The 19,643-nt window shown below is 38.9% G+C and overlaps 1 protein-coding gene across 1 annotated transcript in view; it reads right to left on the bottom strand.

The window, feature by feature from the left end:
• Nucleotides 1-19,643, bottom strand: part of ZNF704 (zinc finger protein 704) — a 236,126-nt gene that overhangs the window by 187,044 nt on the left and 29,439 nt on the right. The window contains exon 2 of the mRNA XM_047725931.1: nucleotides 277-518. Coding sequence (XP_047581887.1) covers nucleotides 277-518 — 242 coding nt within the window. The remainder of the gene's footprint in view (nucleotides 1-276; nucleotides 519-19,643) is intronic.

Below are 19,643 nucleotides of genomic sequence, written 5' to 3'. Positions count from 1 at the left end.
TTTTCCTCTTTATTATTCATTTTCCAAAATTTAATAAAACATTCTTTTCTGGAGCTACAATACTTCCAACCAGAGCAGCCTCAAAGTTCCAAAGAGCAAGGATACCTGCTCTATTTCACCCAAGCAACAGAGAAACATTCTTGGCAAAAAAAAAAAAAAAAAAAAAAAAAAAAATTCCTAAGTCTATATGCTATAGAGGGAGATAGTGGTGGAGATTGTAGACGCTCCCCATTGACTTCCTGGTGCAGACACATAGAAAGTCTAATGTTCCCTTACCTTGCTGGAGGAACATCAATATTGGAAGAAACAACTTTTCGTTTTTGCTCAAGGAGACAGATGGAGCGAGTATTTTCTTTTTCATGGTCAAGGGCTCGGTTGGCTTTTTTGGTGTCTGCTGTTTTCACATCTTCCTCCATGGCCAAGGGAAACAAGTGTTGATGAGACATTTTCTTACTAGAGTCACGTTTTAAGTCCTCTGGTTGAAATGTGAAGGTCATTTCCCGTTTAATGCTCCCCACCTGTGAAATGAAACACAAGAATTCTTACTTGCCCAGAACATCAGCTTTTCATGACTATGTGCAGATGACCCTAGAAAAGACCACAGATCGGAGACTTCCTTGTTCATGTTGAAGATTTTATAGTTTAAATAAGAAAAATGTAACAGAGAGATAAAATAACTGACATTACGAAGTAACAGACATTTGATGCATCATCTGTCATAAAGCAAAAAAGCGCATCACAAACATAAGAGGAACTTTTCAGGCATAGAAAAACTTTGAAGACTTGAAAGCATAATGCTTCTAAAACAAATCTTAAACTTTAATACATCACTGGTTTCTCTTCTCAACTGAGAAAGTCAATTAAGTATATAAATTCTTAAATATTTCACACTAATTATATTGAATAGAAGAGTGTTATAAACATAAAATGAGCCTTATCTTTGACTATAAATACTGATCTTAACCATATTCTTTAGTTCATGAAGAACTGTTTCTTATCTTTTATCCATAGCAGCTAAGATCTTAATGAAATCTCTTATTAGTATGATGATAAAAAAAAGTCATTAATTTTTCTTATCATTTTTGACTAAATGCAACATGGCTTAAGGTTTGAGGCAAATATAAAGTTAAGCCTCAGGGCCTTAACTCTTGTTATTTCAGAGTTTGTGATGACGAAAAACAGACTGAAGTCAAAGAAAGATTTTTGTAAAGGTGGTTGGTATTGTGAGTGAGGTTTGGGATGAACTTGTTAAATTCATGAGTGTACAAAGAAGAGTCAAAGGGAGCACCTGGGGAGGTCAGTCAATTAAGCATCTGCCTTTGGATCAGGTCATGATCCCAGAGTCCTGGGATGGAGCCAAGTTTCTGGCTCCCTGATCAGTAGGGATCCTGCTTCTCTCCCTCCCTCTGCCTCTGCGCCTACCATGCTCATGCTTTCTCTCCTATCTCTCTCTCTCAAATAAACAAATAAAGTCTTAAGAAAAGGAAAGTGAAAAAAAAAAAAAGGAAAGAAAGAAAGAGAGAGAGAGTGAAAGAAAAGTGATCCACTGCTCAGTGGATTATGTTTCAAAATATGCACACCTGTCAGACATATCACAGGCCCATTCAGCAGTTCAGCCCTTTCATGGACTTAGTCTATAAAATCAAGAAATCTTCACTTACCCACTAAACAGAGGATATACTTATTTTTTTCTTTTTAATTTTAGGTAGGAGGGAAAGCACAAAAAATCTGATTAAATAGATTTAGAATTACAGAAGCTAAACCCACAAACAGACATTTTCACAAAAAAAATGAGAATATATGTGTTCAATAATAGCAGACTGGCCATGTATGATATTAAGGACCAGAAATTTTCAGACTAAAGGGCGCATGTTAAGAGTCACAGGACCCGCTTATATATGAGGATTTCCAGAACCCAGGGATAACCTTGTGCCTTAGAACCCACTTGGCTGGAATGTATCTTTCATATGAACACAGAGCTCTAAACTGAGCTGTCTTCTCTCCTTGACCTGTACTTGTCAGGGCAAAATGATCTTCTTCCCATGGGGTTCCTGTCAGATCTAAGCCCAGGAAAATGATCAGTTACTTTTGGTCTTCTCACAACTCATGGGAAAGTTACCAGTATTTCTTAAAATGAGTGGTTTAAAGAGCTCTTGTAATGGCATCAATGCACAACAGAAAAATTAAAAAAAAAATTTCAAACTTCCAAAAATGCAATGAATGTTCAATAAAAGTGTAGCTTGGAAAATTGACAAATGTAATTACTTTATTTCAAATACCCAGCATGAGTCACCTTCTGTGTAAATTGTTCTGCCTGGAGGTAGGAGAGGGAGGTGCACCTCATTCCAAGCCTACGTTACAACTGGGATACCCTAAACACCAGGCATAGAAGATGAAAACAAAGGCCTGGTTTGGACGATCATAAATAGTTTCCCTCTAAGTGCCAAGTATTGCATTAATTAAATATTTAAGAAGTCATTAGTATTAAGTTGTAGCAATAATTGACATCTATACCTCTCTTGGGGCCAACTGTACTGATTAAGTGAATTCAATCCAAAGACAGGGTTAGTGGAGAATATTACAGGAAGCTCAGCTCTAAGTTTCAAAATTTTAGGGAAAAAAAAATCTAGCATTTTAAAGCAAATTAATACAAGGTAGAATAAATTTCCTACAGAGATTATGTTATAATTCTATGTCATGATCTTAGCCAAGACTTCATAAAAATTATAGTAATATTCAACAAGGTAAGCTATAAATCTTCCATAATACAGCCTAAACAAAAAAATTAATCTCTCAATAGTAATCAGGAAATCTAAGCAATGTAATGGATTTCAAAGGCTATTTAGCCCAAACTCCTTATATTAAAAGTGAAATTAAAAACATTAGGAAAGGACCAAAGAAGACAGAAAAATATAGCGATGAGTAAGAGATTTTAGATACTTTGACTCATGGATTTCACTGTATGTAAATCTGGTGGAAGGATTGGGTGACAGGTGTAGATCTTCATTATATTACTAAGCTTTAAGGTTTACATATAGAGATTCCATGTTCTTATTAACACTCTTTTATCTGTATCAGATATTAACATTTAAAAGATTTTTTCAAAGAAGAGTTCACAGGAAACTAGAGAGTAGGGAGAGTGCATGAAGTCAAATCTTGAGAAACTGGACTCTGAAATGGCTCAGAGAGATAGAATGGTGGCTGGAGAGGATGCCAGACAAGGGAAAATGTTCCAAGATGAAAGGTAATAGAGAATGTTTAAATGCTGAGTCAGAATGGAAAGAAAGGGATGAGTAAGGTTAGTAGTAGCAGAAAGGGATAGGACTAATAATGAGTTGTTACACCTCTAGCAGATTAGCAGAACAGAGCAAAAGGAACAACATATGAACCCTAATTAAATTTGCACTCCTATTAGATTAGCAGAACAAAGCAGCTAAAAGAAGATATGGTTCCATTTATATGAGATTTCCAGAAAAAGCAAAGCTACAAAGACAGAAAACAGATCAATGATTGTCTGGGGCTGGGGGTAGGAGAAAGAACCAACAGTAAATCCACTCCAGAGAACTTTCTATGGTGGTGGAAATGTTCTAGAACTAGACTGTTATGATATTTGTATAATGCTATAAATTTATTTAAAATAATTGAATTGTATTCTTAAAATGAGATGAATATTAAGGTATGTAGATTATACCTCACCAGTACTGTTAATTAAAAAAAAAAAAGTAGTAACCAGTGTGGAAAGTACATTCACAAGAACCCTGAGACCAGAAATTGGGAAACTGTGCTTATAAAGCAGCTTCCATAAATTCTATTGAGTCTTTTTTTTTTTTTTTTTAAACACAGGTGATATGGCAAGCCAGGCTGCTGCCAGCAATTGTATGGTTATATCCTGCATACTGGTAAGATGGGGCTCAATCCAGCCCCCACTCAAGTCACGTCCCCTGGCTTCATCACCCATAGAAGAGAGACACTTTTCTAATTCTTCTACCTGGGGAGGAATTTTTGTGCTTCATCTCTCCACATAAGGCACTCCTATCTACTTTTTCCCCAATTTGCACACTGCCCTGGTGACAAAAGTAAATGTCTTAGGGTGATCTACATGGCCTGGACCACGTTAGCTCCCTTCCTGGAAGCAGATATCAATTAATTATGTGACTCCTATGAGCTGGACAGTTTTGATAACAGAAATATCGAGGGTATCAGAAGAAGCACTCTATGCTATAGGTCAGAAGGAGGCAAAGGGCTCAACACGGAAGAAGGCCAGAAGACAAACACACACACAATCTAGAAGCCCCTAGTGACAAATAATGAAGAGAAACAGCAAGACCATTGACTAGTAAATTCTAGGAGAAAATATGAGGCTGAGAAAAAACGAGGCTAAGATTTAGGAATGATTTTAGTCTAGATTAAGAAAAAAATAAACTGTCTCCTGCCCAGGAAAGGATTCATCTGACTATCTCATGCTGGACATTGGAAGGTAGTAGTAGTATTTGATCTTGGTTGTCACACTTAAAATGGACAATGACAAATTGGAACCAACACAACAGAACGATCAGCATGGCAAAGGACCTTATTGGGAGGAACTGGGAATATTCTGTCTAGAAAACTAAGGGTTCATGCCCCGCACAGCTGCTCATAAATGAGCAAAGAGCCCTCTTGAAGAAGAGGAATTTGAGTTCTCTCATGTTCCTTTGGAAACAGGATCAATGGCTCATTTCTGCTTCTAGCTAACTCCCTTTTGACCTTACAGTCTACTCACTCTTCCTCTTTTCTTCCTCATACTCTTTTACCACAGTGTAAATGAAATATGGTATATCCATAAGAAAAACTACTTTCTACCTAACTGTGTTTTCATGAAGTCAAGTAGGTAGATTCTCGAAGCTACCTTGTCTCACTTAAACATTTTAATTTTTACTGTTTCTGTGGAGTTTAATTACACTTTTCATTTTTAAAAGTATTATAAAATATGTTTGTTATTAAATTTGCAATAAAAGTGTGTATAAAATTAAATGGCAAAAGCCTTCTATTCTTCCCCATCTTTTAACTAGCCCTGCCTAGTCAGGTCCTATCTCTAGAGAGCAGCTTTTAACAATTTAATGCAACACTTTAAATCACTTAAAATATATTAAATACCCATCAATGTGTATACACTGTTTGGAGCATCCAAACATGAATGAGATTATACTACATGTATTATTCTGCAGCTTATTTTCTCACTTCACCATAAATCATGGGCAACTTTTCATGTTAGTAGTACATCTACTAATTTTTTAAAACACTGAAAACTAACAGCTCATGAGATCAGATTTTTTAATTAATCTCATCTTGACAGACACTGAGGTTCTTTTCAATTTTTCATTATTAAAAATAATTCTACAATGAACATCCTTGCATATGTATGCATATAGCTTTTATGCATTTGTGCAAACATTTTTTTGCAGGAAAAATTCCCAGAGGTTGGAATTTCTGAATCTAACAACCAAGATATTCTTCATAGGGGAACAAAGCCTGGAACACCCACACAATGGACATACCATGAAGTCACCAAAAGAAGATCTATTAAAAGGAGAACACTTGTCCATGATCTATTAAGAGAAACAGGCAAGCTGCAGACTAATATGTTAATTATTAATTATTGCACTGCACTTAAAAAACATAGTGGTTTGCTAAAAATTATACACCTTAAGGAACAGAAGACTGAATGTGCCAAGAGAACTTTTGACTTCTTTTCTTATATAATTAGAAATACCTAACGATGGGGACATACACACACACACATATACACACACAATTTTAAGGTGGCGAGATTACGGAAGACTTTTATGTTTTTAAGGTTTTCAAATTTTAAAAAATTAAAATAAAGACAATTTTAAAAATAAGAGTCACAAAAATTATGAGGAATAATGCTCTGTGCTAAATGACATATAAGGAAACTGGGACTCTCAACTACTGTTGGAGGGAGCAAACATATTGTAGGAGGCCCACCTGGCAAAAGGTAGCAAATTTAATTGTGCATCCCTTTGTTTTAGCAATTCTACATCTAAGGAAAGAAAAGAGAAAAGTACACAAAGATATTTATCTCAGAAATTTTTTTTTACAAAACTATTTATAACATTAAACAAATGCAAATTCCCTGAACACCTATCAAAAAATTTGGTGTTAATTATGCATAAACAAAAGGTATGGTTAAAAACTGAGACATATCTCTATATTTATTAAAATGGGAAGACATTTAATATAGTAACAGTAAAATAAAGAAAATCCAAATTAGTATATGTAATATGATCTCAGGGAAGAGAGATATATCCATATAAAGAGAGAGGAAATTCTAAAAGCACATTCCAAAATGTTAGGAATGGTTTTCCTTGGGAGCAGATTTATAGGCCAGTTTTGCTTTTGTTTTGTTTGGATGTAACTTGGTATTTTAAATTCTACGAAGTCATTCTATGATGAAAAAATACACATTATTTTTATATAATTGTTTCTCAAGAATCTGGCATTTATATAGCTAATACTCTTTCTTCTACTAGCTTTCAATTATTAGTATATATGCATATATTAAAGGGGGAAATGAATTACTTAAAATAATACATTCATTTGCACTATTACTTCCATTGATTATCAGCACCTCTCAATTACCACCACTGAATTCCTTCTTTCTACCCAACACAGAAGCGCTTCATGTAGCACATCACAGACACATACATAATCCAGTGTAATTTTTTGCACAGGAACAAAGCTTCAGTGTTCAATTATATGAGAATACTACCAATTACTGAGTTAACAAACAAATAAAACTCGAAATTTTTATTCCAATGAACAGCTTTTGTTTTCCTAAAAGAAGATAAACAGCATAACTATAAATATGATATACTAGGGGAAATTGCAATATTTTAAACAAGAAGTTAACAGTATCTATTTAAATCTTGAATTTCTCTAAATGGTGTCCTTTGTAAATTGGATGCCACTTTCTAAGACGGGGACTGAAGCTCATCAGCTTTTCTCAATACAAAAACATCTGGTTCTCATAGGAGGATTCTAACAGCTCATCAGAAAAGAGGATGGCTTCTAACATCAGCCCACTTACTTGATCAATTCTTTCTTCTGTCTATGCTCAAGTGCATTCCAGGCCACCTTAATCCTAACACCCTCCCTTTGGATTTGCAGTGGTGAGATGCCAAAAAGCATGTGTCAACATTCTTGGAAACTGTCCTTGCTTACTCATCTCAACCCAATAAAATTTGAGGAGTTGGCTCTGGAGATTAACTGGATTTCCAGGAATAATCTGCAGAAAGCCAACTCTTTTGCCTTTTGGGGCTTCCTGCATAGCAAGAAAGTAAAATCGAAATTCTGGAAAAGAGAATAAAATTCACAGGGAACCTGGGTGGCTCAGCCATTAAGCATCTGCCTTTGGCTGGGGTCATGATCTCGGGGTCCTGGGAATGAGCCCCACATGAGGCACCTTCCTCAGCAGGAAGCCTGTTTCTCCCTCTCCCTCTGTCCCTGTTTGTGTTTCCTCTCTCACTGTGTCTCTCTCTGTCAAATTATTTATTTATTTATTTAAATAAATATTTTTTTTAAAAAAGAGAGAGAGAGGGAGAATGAAATTCAGGCCACAGCAAAACCACTCTTGGAGAGCAAGCCTTAGGAAGCAAGTGAATGGTCTACTTGGCCAAGTCAGTCTTTAAGACTCTTTCATTCACCAGGAAAGCACACAGTCATATCCGAAAAACTTTGTAAGAGAATTGTTTCCTATTTCAGATTGTGTTTCCCCATATTAGGATTTATTTTTTAAACTTGCTTTCAAAACACATAAATATACATTACATATTTAGTGACCGATGACAAATGGCATATCAACCACAGTGTGGAATATGTAATCAGACCCAAAGATTTTCAAACATATCACAAAGAAAGCAAGGGTTACATTAATAATAGGAACAACTGATTGTAAATTAATTTAAAATATTACCACTCAGGGTCATGCTCAAAGAAAGTTTAGACTCTGAAGTCAATTGTTAAAGCGTTATGTCCAAAAACACTCAACAGAACTGTACTTGTCACTTTAGATTAAATTCTTCAAATTTCATGCTAGGTACATAGAAAAATAAGTCTCATGGCAAATCTACCCAGTCCTAATGAATAGGTGTAATAGAAACACTTTAAAAACAATTGTTTCCAATTGCTAGACCCTTGATTACATTATTCCCTTAGCCCTCTGAAGCCAATGAAGTGTTTGACTGCTTTATCCTCAAGTGTATTATTTCTCTGTACCAACACAGTTAATGGCAGATGAAAGTCAGACTGGTTTGATGGTATGAAGATGGGGCATGAAGTAAAACTCTTCACAACAAAGTTGAAACCCTGCATCAGGTTCTGGCATCATGCATTCTAACCATACAAATATACTATCTCAAGCCGCCTGGGTGGCTCAGTCGTTAAGCGTCTGCCTTTGGCTCAGGTCATGATCCCAGGGTCCCGGGATCGAGCCCTGCATCGGGCTCCTTCCTCGGCAGGAAGCCTGCTTCCCCCTCTCCCACTCCCCCTGCTTGTATTCCCTCTTTCACTGTCTCTTTCTCTATCAAATAAATAAATAAAAGTCTAAAAACAAAAAAATAAAACTAGTACACTATCTCAGCCATCAGTTGTTAATGCTGGATTTACTACAGCAAGTTTTAACTTTAATATCCTCACAACTTAATAGTCAACAAAGCATGACTTGGCTTGCTTAATAGATTAGTCAGCTGCACATTTAGTGAAGTTATTGCAAAAATGTTTGGTGAAAGTCTTCTTGGCTGAAGTTTCAAGACTTCTATTAAAATTATGCAAGTGAGAACACACAACTTAAGTATTTTTTTTTAAAGTCTTTTCTGAAAAGCCCTGAATGGAAATACCTATTTCTATAAAATACAATATAGACTTCAGGTTCACTTAAGGATACCTGCACATCTTTTCTAACCAAAAGTAAGGGGAGAGGGAAATCAGTATCAATATGGCTCAACCTTATTGGATTTACCTTCAGTATACAGAATGTTTAACTTACCACACCAACTAGGTATTCCATTTGTTTTATATAAATCAAAGTTTAACTCAACCAATCACATCCAATCCATGGGGGAATGCTGTGGCCTTTACCTTCCAAATAGATCCAAAATCCAATCACTTCCCACCACCTTCCACAACCAACCCACCCTTACCTCTTGCCAGGATTTGTACAACAGTTTCCTCCCTGGAGCCCTATTTGCATCCTTACCTTGCCTCCCACATGCCCCCAGTTCCTTCTCAGTAACAGTAGCCTGTCTTATCTCTTAAGAAGAAGAGTCAGATCATGCCCTTCCTCATCTTAGAACTCCCCAGTGGCTCCCCATTTTGCACAAAATAAAAGCCAGAGTCCTCACAGTGGCCTCCAGGGCTTCACCTGAGCTGGCTCCCCTCTATCTTTCCTTCTCCCTATCCTGCTTCCTCCCCTACTCTCATCTCTGTCCTACACATGCTGGCCTTGAACGTGCCAGTACCAGGCACACCCCTGCCTTTGGGGCCTTTCCACTGGCCACCCCACCTTCCAGGAAGGTTCTTCCTTCATAAACCCACACTACTTGCTTCCTCACCCCTTCATTCTTTGTGCAAATGTCTCCAACCTCTCTAAAGTGGCAGCACTTGTCTCCCCCTACACATCTGCCACGTTCTCTTTTATATTGTTCTTTAGCACTTACCATTTCACAATGAACCATGTAATTTACTATTTATTATGTTTATGGTCCAGGCTGTTCCACCAGTATGTTAGCTCTATAAGGATAGATATTTTTCGGTTTTTTTTTAATTAACATATAATGACATTTTTCGTTTTATGTACTGATGTTTCCCAGCACCTAGAAGAGTGTCGCAAACACAGTGGACCCTCAATAAGTATTTGGGGAAAAAATAAATAAATGAATGTCCAGGTGATTATATGTGCTATATGGTGGCACCTACTGGTTAAGTGTAAGGAGGATGGACGCCAAATTCCTGAGGCTGCAAAGCGTGGCATTCCTTGGTCTAAAAGAAATTTTTTAAACTACCAGAAGGAAACAGTGAATTGTGCTATATTTGGGGAAAAAATAAGTGAAGTACAGAATGGTCACCATCTTAATCCTTTCCTTATCAAAGTATTCAACTTTATTCCATGGAGGACTTTATCTCTAGGAATGCAATCCTTATTTCATAATAAAATCTATAGAGAAAATAGGATTTATTTTACTTTTTAAATTAAGGGGCTCTGGACCTTCCTTCTACGAATATCAGCAGGTTAATCCAGGACAAACCTATAGAGAGAAAATAAGGCATAACTTCTGAAGCAGGGCACAGTTAAAGTTGTATGATTTTTTAAACTTCTAGGAGTGAAGATTCCTGGTGAGTAAAGTGTTAGGGGCAGGTCATCAAGCAGCCTGGGCCCCGGGGATGCCTAGAAACACTGCCTCACACCTGCCTGTGGCTCCCAGCCAATCTAGCTCACTTGCTCTCTGAACATTTATAGTCAGGAATAACAATGACAATCAATGCCGTCTTCAATTTCTTCCACATTTGGTTTACCATGACTATTTGAGCCCCACCTGAAGTTTTTTCTTAGAGGCTTCTGAAGGAGTAGAGACAGCTATTTTCCTGGGAGACAGTTGACCTACAGAAGACTGTCCATACCAATTGCTGTGACTGTCACACAGAGCCTCACTGATTGCCGGTGCCACTACCAGGAGAAGCTGGGGCCCCTGGGCCCAGAACAGACCTTCATTTGTCTCTGACCTTTCCTCCTTGGAGGCTCTTCCCAAGGGACCCCTCTCACTGACACCTTACCCTGCCCCATCACACTGAATAGAAGGGCTACTCTAGAAATGGCAAACTTCACAGGGCCTTTCCCACATCCCTGTTGGGAGCCCATCCTGCTTTTCCCCTCTGCCTCCATGCTCAACATCTCTGAGCTCCCCTGTCCCCACCAGGCCTGAATCCTAGCAAAAACCCACAGCAAGAAAGAAGAGATTCATGGGAACTCAAGCAGTATGTTAAAGCTCATTTTTTTAATGGGTTAAATAGTTATTCGCCACTGACCTGAGAATTAAATCAGACTTGAAAACATGGTTTCTCTGACCAAACCACACATTTTTTAAAAAAGATTCTTATTTTTATTTTATTCAACAGACAGAGATCACAAGTAGGCAGAGAGGCAGGCAGAGAGAGAGAGGGGGAAGCAGGCTCCCTGCTGAGCAGAGAGCCTGATACGGGGCTTGATCCCAGGACCCTGGGATCATGACCTGAGCCAGAGGCAGAGGCTTAACCCACTGAGCCACCCAAGCCCCAGATCCACACATTTCTCAAAAGTGGTTGGAATAGAGCTTTATGGAAAGTTGTTGAATGTACTTCTGACATGTATCAATAAAAAGGCAAGTCAATTTGTGAGGAGAATATTGCATATTCTCTCGGCACAAACAGGGCCCAGAGAATCTTTTCTTTCAGGAATCTGATAGGAGAGAGCTAGAAACTGATGTCGATTACTGGCAGTGGCTGGAAATGACAGCGCAGGTGGTGAGGCCAGGCCATGTGCACATGAGGAAATAGAGGAAATCAGGGAAGAGTGAAGAGGACGGATGAGCAGACTCTGGAGAGAAACAGGAACAGAAGGCAAAAGGATCCTCAGACAGACGGGATCTGAGGATTGCCTCAACCCCCCACACTCCAGTCTTCTACTCGTCTACACCCCAGGGTGTGCTGCAGGCTGCCTCCTGCTAGAAGCTGCGATCTTCCCCTCACAAACATAATCCCTGCCCATCCAGCTCTCCCCACTTTTCCTTTCTGTAAAACTGCACTGGTTTCAACTTCTTGCAACAAAAAGCAAAAGTGTTAGACTACCTAACCCAATACCTTGAATTTGTTTGGCAATAGAACTATAAAGATAGCTTCTCAAACTCAACAGTGCTTGCCACAGTCTGACACAGCTTGTTTAATTTTCAGAGCGATTAAGAAGCATGTTTTCAGTTAAAAAAAAAAAGAATGCTGGTTGCTAAAGTTTCTTGCTTAAATATACATTTCACTTAAAATACAATTTATTATTCCTTGGAGCAATAAACAGCAGGTGAAATTAAAAACTAAACTTGAAAACTAATGAATTCACACTTTAGCTTGGGTTGTGCTCTTAATTCACAGCCAGCCAATCACTTTAACTAGCTGCACAGATGACTAAATAAAATCTGTTAATAAATGCAGCTACAGTGTATTAAAAAAATTAAGCAGTGCATATTAGAATAAATTTGTATATCTGCTGATCGTAAACTTAATTCTTTAAAATAAAAGTCCAACTGGCATATAAGGGAGTAAGTAGATAGGGGCAAGGGAGAAATCTCTCCCACTTCAGCACAGTCTTTCGTAAGAAGGCAGATGGGTCAGCAGAAGAAATGGGCTAACCCATGATAAATGATTACAGGCAGACCTTAAGATAAAAAGGTGTGCTTATCGCATATTCACCTGTTCATGATCCTTCCTTCCTGCCTGGATGCTTATGGACTTCATGTTTGCTTAGCCAGATATAATAAATGTACAAATGTGTGTGTGTGCGTGTGTGTGTGTGTGTGTGTGTGTGTGTGAGAGAGAGAGAGAGAGAGAGAGAGGGAGAAAGTGTGCATATATGTATAAATGAATAAATAAATACAACACACACGTACAGTCTTAGCAGGTCTGCTCCTGTTGGAACCAGACTGATACAATATAAAATGTGGTTTAAAGTATTTATCTTTTACCCATTTCTCTCCTCTGGTGGTCCGGAAGCTACTTGGAGGCAGAGAACAAGTATTGTTTAGCTTTGTATCTGATATATACATCAGATTTATTTGACACCTGTGATATGCATTCTTGGCAAACACTAGGTACTAGATAAATGTTTACTTAGTTAATGGAAGTAATATGGCAATGATAATATGGCAATGATAATATGGTAATGGGGCCAGTCTGCAAGAGTAGAAAGGAAGATCTATAAAATCAAGGGACAGGGTGATTACTTTCCATATTCACAATATTCTAAAGTCTACAGAAGATGATAACAAGAGCTAGTAGTAGTAATAATAATGATGACTATATTTATGAAGCCTTTACTAAATACAAGACATTGCATTAAAATTTCTTCACATACATTATTTCAGTCCAATCCCCTCCAAAATCCTAAGGGAATGATCCTGGTTGTCCAAACTTTACACTAAAGAAACAAAGGCACCCAGAAATTATATAACTGACTCAAGGTCTCACAGACCTTTCCCTTCACCTGCTCTCTCCTATACCTGTCTCTCTGCTGGTTACTTTCCATAAGTAATCAAATATGCTCCAATATCTCTTTTTTTTTTTAAGATTTTATTTATTTATTTGACACACAGAGGGAGATCACAAGCACGCAGAAAGAGAGAAGCAGGCTCCCCGCCAAGCAGAGAGCCAGACATGGGACTCGATCCCAGAACCCCGAGATCATGACCTGAGCTGAAGGCAGAGGCCCAACCCACTGAGTCACCCAGGTGCCCAGCTCCAATATCTCTTATCTTGACCTCTGATCCTGTTCAACAACTGCACCTCTGCTGTATTCCCTGTCACAGTCAAGTTACCAGTAATATGGCCACATGAGCTGTCTTCACTCTTCTACCTCTTATTGCCTACCTCTTTGACTTATTATAATCGATTTCTACTCCCCCCCCCAAAAAAAGATGCTTTTGCTAGAATCACAGTGAACTACATATCACTCCATTTAATAAATGTACATCATCCAATTTCCATTCTTGACAGGACTCCTTGACTGACAAGCAGACTCCTTGAAGTAGCATCTTTTCTTGGCTTTATGACAGAGGGATAAGTCAGTCCCGATTCATATTTGCAAAAGAAAAGAACAGAATCCTCTAGTTAGCTTAAACAGAAAGAGGGTTATTGGTAGTTCAGAAATCTCCAAGGAGCCTGGCGAGTCAGACTGGGATGTTCAAAAAGACGACAGAAGAAAGAAACCATGCTGAAAGATGAGTGGGAAGCACAGAGCCAGGAGAAAAGCCCAACTACATCTTAAGTCTGAACTAGAAAAAGTACCACAGCACTGCCTCCCACCAGTCAAACCCCATAACAACAGGTACTAAAAACTAAAACTTCCATGACAGATGCCCTAGTAGCACTAAGAAACTTTGACACTGTGTCTGTCAGAAGATGTCTTCCACACGTGGCCACCTCTCACTGTCTTCTTGTGCCTCTTGTCACCTGCCCTCATGTGTTGGCAGAACTGAAGTCACACACAATTCTAGCTGCAAGGTATTCCTTTTGAGAAATTCTGGCCACAGCAGTATAGGAAATTACGCAGGAAGGGATGGCAGAGGTGTTGAATGAAGCAGTCTGCGGCATTTGTCACACCACCATACGTTTCTAGGTTTCCATACTTTTGGTCTTTGCAGCCTCTGCTGTCTGCTACCCCCAACACATATTTTTAGTCTATGCACTTCTCTCTTCTTCCATGGCTAACATCATTTTTCACTTGGACTACAATTCCTTCTGGTCTAAATCACCCACTTCCAGCCTTAATCCCCAAGAGTCCACACATTATTGAGAGAATCAAGTAAGAAAGAAGATTTTATAAGTGTAACATACCCCATAAAAATGATTGCTAATAAACTATTGTTCTTAGTTATAACTTTCAAACTTTTAAAAACACCATTTAAGTAGGAAGCCACATATGTGTCACAACTTGAAGGTGCTAGAGAGATCCCCAGTTCAGATCTATATCCAATGGCTGAGAATATTGCCAGAAATTCCAACAGCAGGGTTAAGTCATACTTATATCATGAATCTAGCACCTCTGGCTAAACCATATATATCCCGGGGAAAGGAGTTTTTATTTGTTGTGAAATTATATAAAACTGGGATCAAATCCTGGCTGTTTTGCACTTTAAGATCTGGTCTTCTTCTTTAAAGAGGGATAACAGGTGGGTAGAAAGGATTAAATGGAAATATCTAATAAAGTGATCCATGGTAAATAGGCAATGAACTCTAGCCCTTTCTCTCTGGCAATATATAGTTGAGAATTAGTTTGTGAGAGTGATTAATGTCCATTGTGATGGTTAATGAAAGACAAAGGGTTGTAGCAATCTGATCCAGGCTTAGTGTATAAAAGGGACTACAAACTGACAGAATAAGGAGGCCCAGCGGAGGACAATGGGGCTCTGCTCAGAAAGAACAGTATGGGCCACTGGGGCAGCCAGAGGTAGGGAAGGCTTCTGGGAACCTAGAGTGGGAAATGGGTCATAAGAAAAATACAGACAGAAATAAAACCAGGAAGAGATCACAAAATCTTACTTGCTTCAAAGCTGGTACCTGGAGTGAGCCCAGTGGGATGCCCTCAGTGTCTCTGACCACTGTTCATATCACCCCACTTGCTGAGCTCTAACCTGCCTCAGAAAAGCCTAGGAAATAGGAACCACGGTGAAGATGAACAGGAAGAGTGGGTGCCCAGCACCGGTGCATCATTCCTTGCTTTACTTTTTGTCCCAGAGCTTGTTTAACAACAGCCACAATCTTCCCTAAAGCAACGCAATCCTACAGAGACTGAGGACGGGCGGAGGTTTATCTTCTCACCCACTGATGGGCGCTTTCATCTTCAACCCAGGGAATGAGCCAAAAGACAACCCTACCCTATGCTGGCTGTTGCTAAAATGTGTCCAGTGGCTATTTATTACTGCAAAGCATGTAGAAGAAACTACATTCCACCAATATATCTGATATATTTGGCTTATGGACTAACTCAATTTATAGGGTTTTTTGGGGTTTTTTTAAAGTTTTTTTTTTTAAAAACAGGAACCTTATGTCAATGTAAAGTTTACTAATTTGGTAAAGTAGGAACTCTGTACTCGTTCGCTTATTCTAGAATGGTGCTATTTAATTTAGTACTTTCAGAGACGGACTTTGTAGAAGGGATTTTGTCCATAGTTTACAGTCTCCATATTCTAACATTCTCCTTCCAAACACACCATGTGGCCCTGAAGCCCCGGTCTAAGAAATGAAATCTGGCTGGCAGCCAAGCAGTGATTCTCACAGGACCTTCCACAGTGCAAAGACTTGTGCTCAGGAATGTCAAAGGTCATGTAGTTCTGTTGTTTTTTTTTTTTTAAGTTGAAACTTTTTGCTCATGTGTTAGATATTTCAAGGATATTCTATAAAAAGAAGGTAAAATATGAATAAGCCACAATTTATTCTCCAGTTTCGAAAGGCAAATAAGTTGTTTACAGCCAAAAACATGTACATTCTTCCAGGAAAACAGCAGACAAGTGATAGACACTATATAAACACCTTCTGTATCTCTGTATAACACAGTTTTTAAGTAGATGTTAATACATTAATTCCCAACTAAAATACCTCTTAGTTTTCTTATTTAAAGATCATTCTCATGGAACTCTTTATAAAAGAGGTTGTGTAAAAGCTTTAAAGAAGATAAAAATTCTAAAGCTTGAATATTTATTCCAACCCACACATACACCAGTCTCCTTTTCCCCAGTATAATAATAAGAAATAAAGATATTTTAGTAGACCTTTGAAAAGAGTGTTTTCTTGAAAAGCAGTCATTCATTCAATAAATATTTTTACTAGGTATTGTATGTAGGCAAAGGGGATAATGAGGATGGGGTTTGTGTGTGTGTGCATGTGTATGTGTGTGTGTGTACACTAAAAACGTATAAAGGTGCCTACACGCACGGAGCTAGCAGATTAATGGGAGTGAGGGGCATAAGTAAATAAACTGCAAAAACATAAACAATATTATAATTATAGCAAATGCTCTGATAGGGAGGTATGTGGAAAAGCTATGAATACACAGAAGGCGAAAAATTAGAGTCTGGGAAGGTGACTGTGAGAAAGTGTCTTTTTTGGTTTGGGCTGTTATAACAAAAATACACAGACTAGTGGCTTGAACAACAAATATTTGCTCTTCCCAATTTTGGAGGCCAAGAAGTCTAAGATCAAGGTATGGCAGATTTGGTGTCTGGTGAGGAGTGGTTTCCTGGTATACAAGGCAGAGAGGGGGAGTTCTCAGACTCTTCATCTCTTTATAAGGACATCAACTCCATCATGGGTATCCACCTCCATGACCTTACCTTAATCTAATTACCTCCATCAGTCCATATCAGGAAGTGATGGCTGGGTTAAGGTCCGATGAGACAGGGAGCTATTTAAATGAATGGCAGTTGTGACAGGAAGGCATGCAAGTTTAAGAACTTCAGAAAAAAAAAAATCACCACCGCTGGAGACCAGAATAAGGGATCGTACAGGGCATGAGGTGAAACCAAGGAGATACAAGGGCCCAGACCATTATATGATGAGTTGAATTGTGTCCTCCCAATATTCACATGTTGAGATCCTAACCCCCAATACCTCAGAATATGACTATATTTGGACCCTGGGTCTTTAAAGAGGTACTTAAGGTACAACAAAGTCACATGGGTAGGCCCTAATCCAATATGACTATTATCCTCATAAGGATATTAGAACATAGATAACACACATATCAAGGGATGACCATGTGCAGACACAGTAAGAAGGTGGCCATCTGCAAGCCAAGGAGAGAGCCCTCATTAGAAACCAAGACTGTCAGCCCTTGACTGTGGATTTTGAACCTTCAGAACTAAAAGAATATAAATTTTTGTTGCTTAAGTCTATGTCATTTTGTCATGACAGCCTTAGCAAGCTAAGGACATACATGGCATAGTAAAAAATGTGGCCTTGATCCTCAGACTATGGAATCCACAGATGGGTGTTAAACTGGGGATAGAAGGGATTATAGATCAGATATGCCATTTGCTCTGGCTGCGGTGTCAAGGTGAACTGCAGAGAGACTGAGTGTGGCAGGGTGTGGTAATAATGACTCCCAAAGACATCCATATCCTAATCCCTGGGACCTGTGAATGTCACCTTATAGGACAAAAGTAACTCTGAGGGTGTGAGTAAGTTAAAGATCTTGCACCAAGGAGATTATCCTCAATTATCCAGGTAGGCTCTAAATAAAACCACAAGGGAGATTTCACTGTGGGGAGAAGGGCGTGTAATGAGGGAGGCAGAGGGCAGAACGATGTGCTTTGAAGATGGAGGAAGGGCCTACAAAACAAGGAATATGGGTGGCTACCAGAAGTTGGCAAAGGTAGAATGGATTGACCTGTAGAGCCTCCTGAAGGAACGAACCAACACCGCCCCCCCCACCCTTGACTTGAGCCCAGTGAGAACCATTTGGACATCTGGCCTCCGAAACAGTAAGAAAATACAATCATATTGTTTTAAGCCGCTAAATTTGTGGTAATTTGCTACAGAGGCAATAGGAACCTAATATATGGGGAGATCAACTATGAGGCGGTGAGCATTAGTCTACTGGAGAGATGCTCATATGGTGGTTGCTGCAAAGGTGAGGATACTTACTTGAGAAATACTCAGTAAGTTAAATCAGTAGGAATGGATGCCGCATTTGATCTGGAGGGGAGGTGGAGAGGGAGCCAGCGAGAAGATTTCTGTGCTCTTCACTTCCCTACCACGATGACAAGCAGATACTGGTACAGCAGTCAATTCACCATCCCACTTTGGGAGGCTGGGATCTGATGAGCCATTTGATGTGAACACAGGAAAACAAAAGCTGTTTTTCTCATTTTACTTCATCTCAGAGTTTTTGAATTTTAAAAATCTATTTACCCCAAAGATACAGATGTAGTGAAAAGAAGGGCCATCTGTACCCCAATGTTTATAGCAGCAATGGCCACGGTCGCCAAACTGTGGAAAGAACCAAGATGCCCTTCAACGGACGAATGGATAAGGAAGATGTGGTCCATATACACAATGGAGTATCATGCCTCCATCAAAAAGGATGAATACCCAACTTTTGTAGCAACATGGACAGGACTGGAAGAGATTATGCTGAGTGAAATAAGTCAAGCAGAGAGAGTCAATTATCATATGGTTTCACTTATTTGTGGAGCATAACAAATAACATGGAGGACATGGGGAGATGGTGAGGAGAAGGGAGTTGAGGGAAATTGGAAGGGGAGGTGAACCATGAGGGACTATGGACTCTGAAAAACAACCTGAGGGTTTTGAAGGGGCGGGGGGTGGGAGGTTGGGAGAGCCAGGTGGTGGGTATTGAGGAGGGCACGGATTGCATGGAGCACTGGGTATGGTGCAAAAAACAATGAATTCTGTTACGATGAAAGGAAATTAAAAAAATAAAATCTACCTCCAAACTAAATAGGCTATTTTATGTGGAGATGATCAAAACTCTTTAGTTTAAAAAAAAAGAGCTTCTGAACATGGAATATTTCTTAACTTTGATTTCCAAAAAACCTGGAGTCCTTGAGGTAACTTGACCATGAATCTATATGAATGGAAGTTACAGAGGACCTATTCTAGTCAATGTTCCTATTACATATTTATGCTACCCTTGGTAAAGATTTAGCCTCTCAAGACCACCAAAGGCTAAGACACATAGAATGTTACAGTTTGTAGTAATATATAGCCCTACAGCACCTATGCCACACCCTTCCTCACTTTTACAGTGATTCTGATCCCACAGAGCTCCATGCAAACACAGTCATCAGCAGGGCCCTGCTCGATGCCAGATCTAAAGCAGAATGTTTCCT

This window comes from Lutra lutra, chromosome 4, assembly GCF_902655055.1.
Source record: "Lutra lutra chromosome 4, mLutLut1.2, whole genome shotgun sequence".
Classification (NCBI taxonomy): Eukaryota; Metazoa; Chordata; class Mammalia; order Carnivora; family Mustelidae; genus Lutra; species Lutra lutra.
Note: the sequence above shows the minus strand (reverse complement) of the source record. Positions and strands in the feature narration are given on the sequence as shown.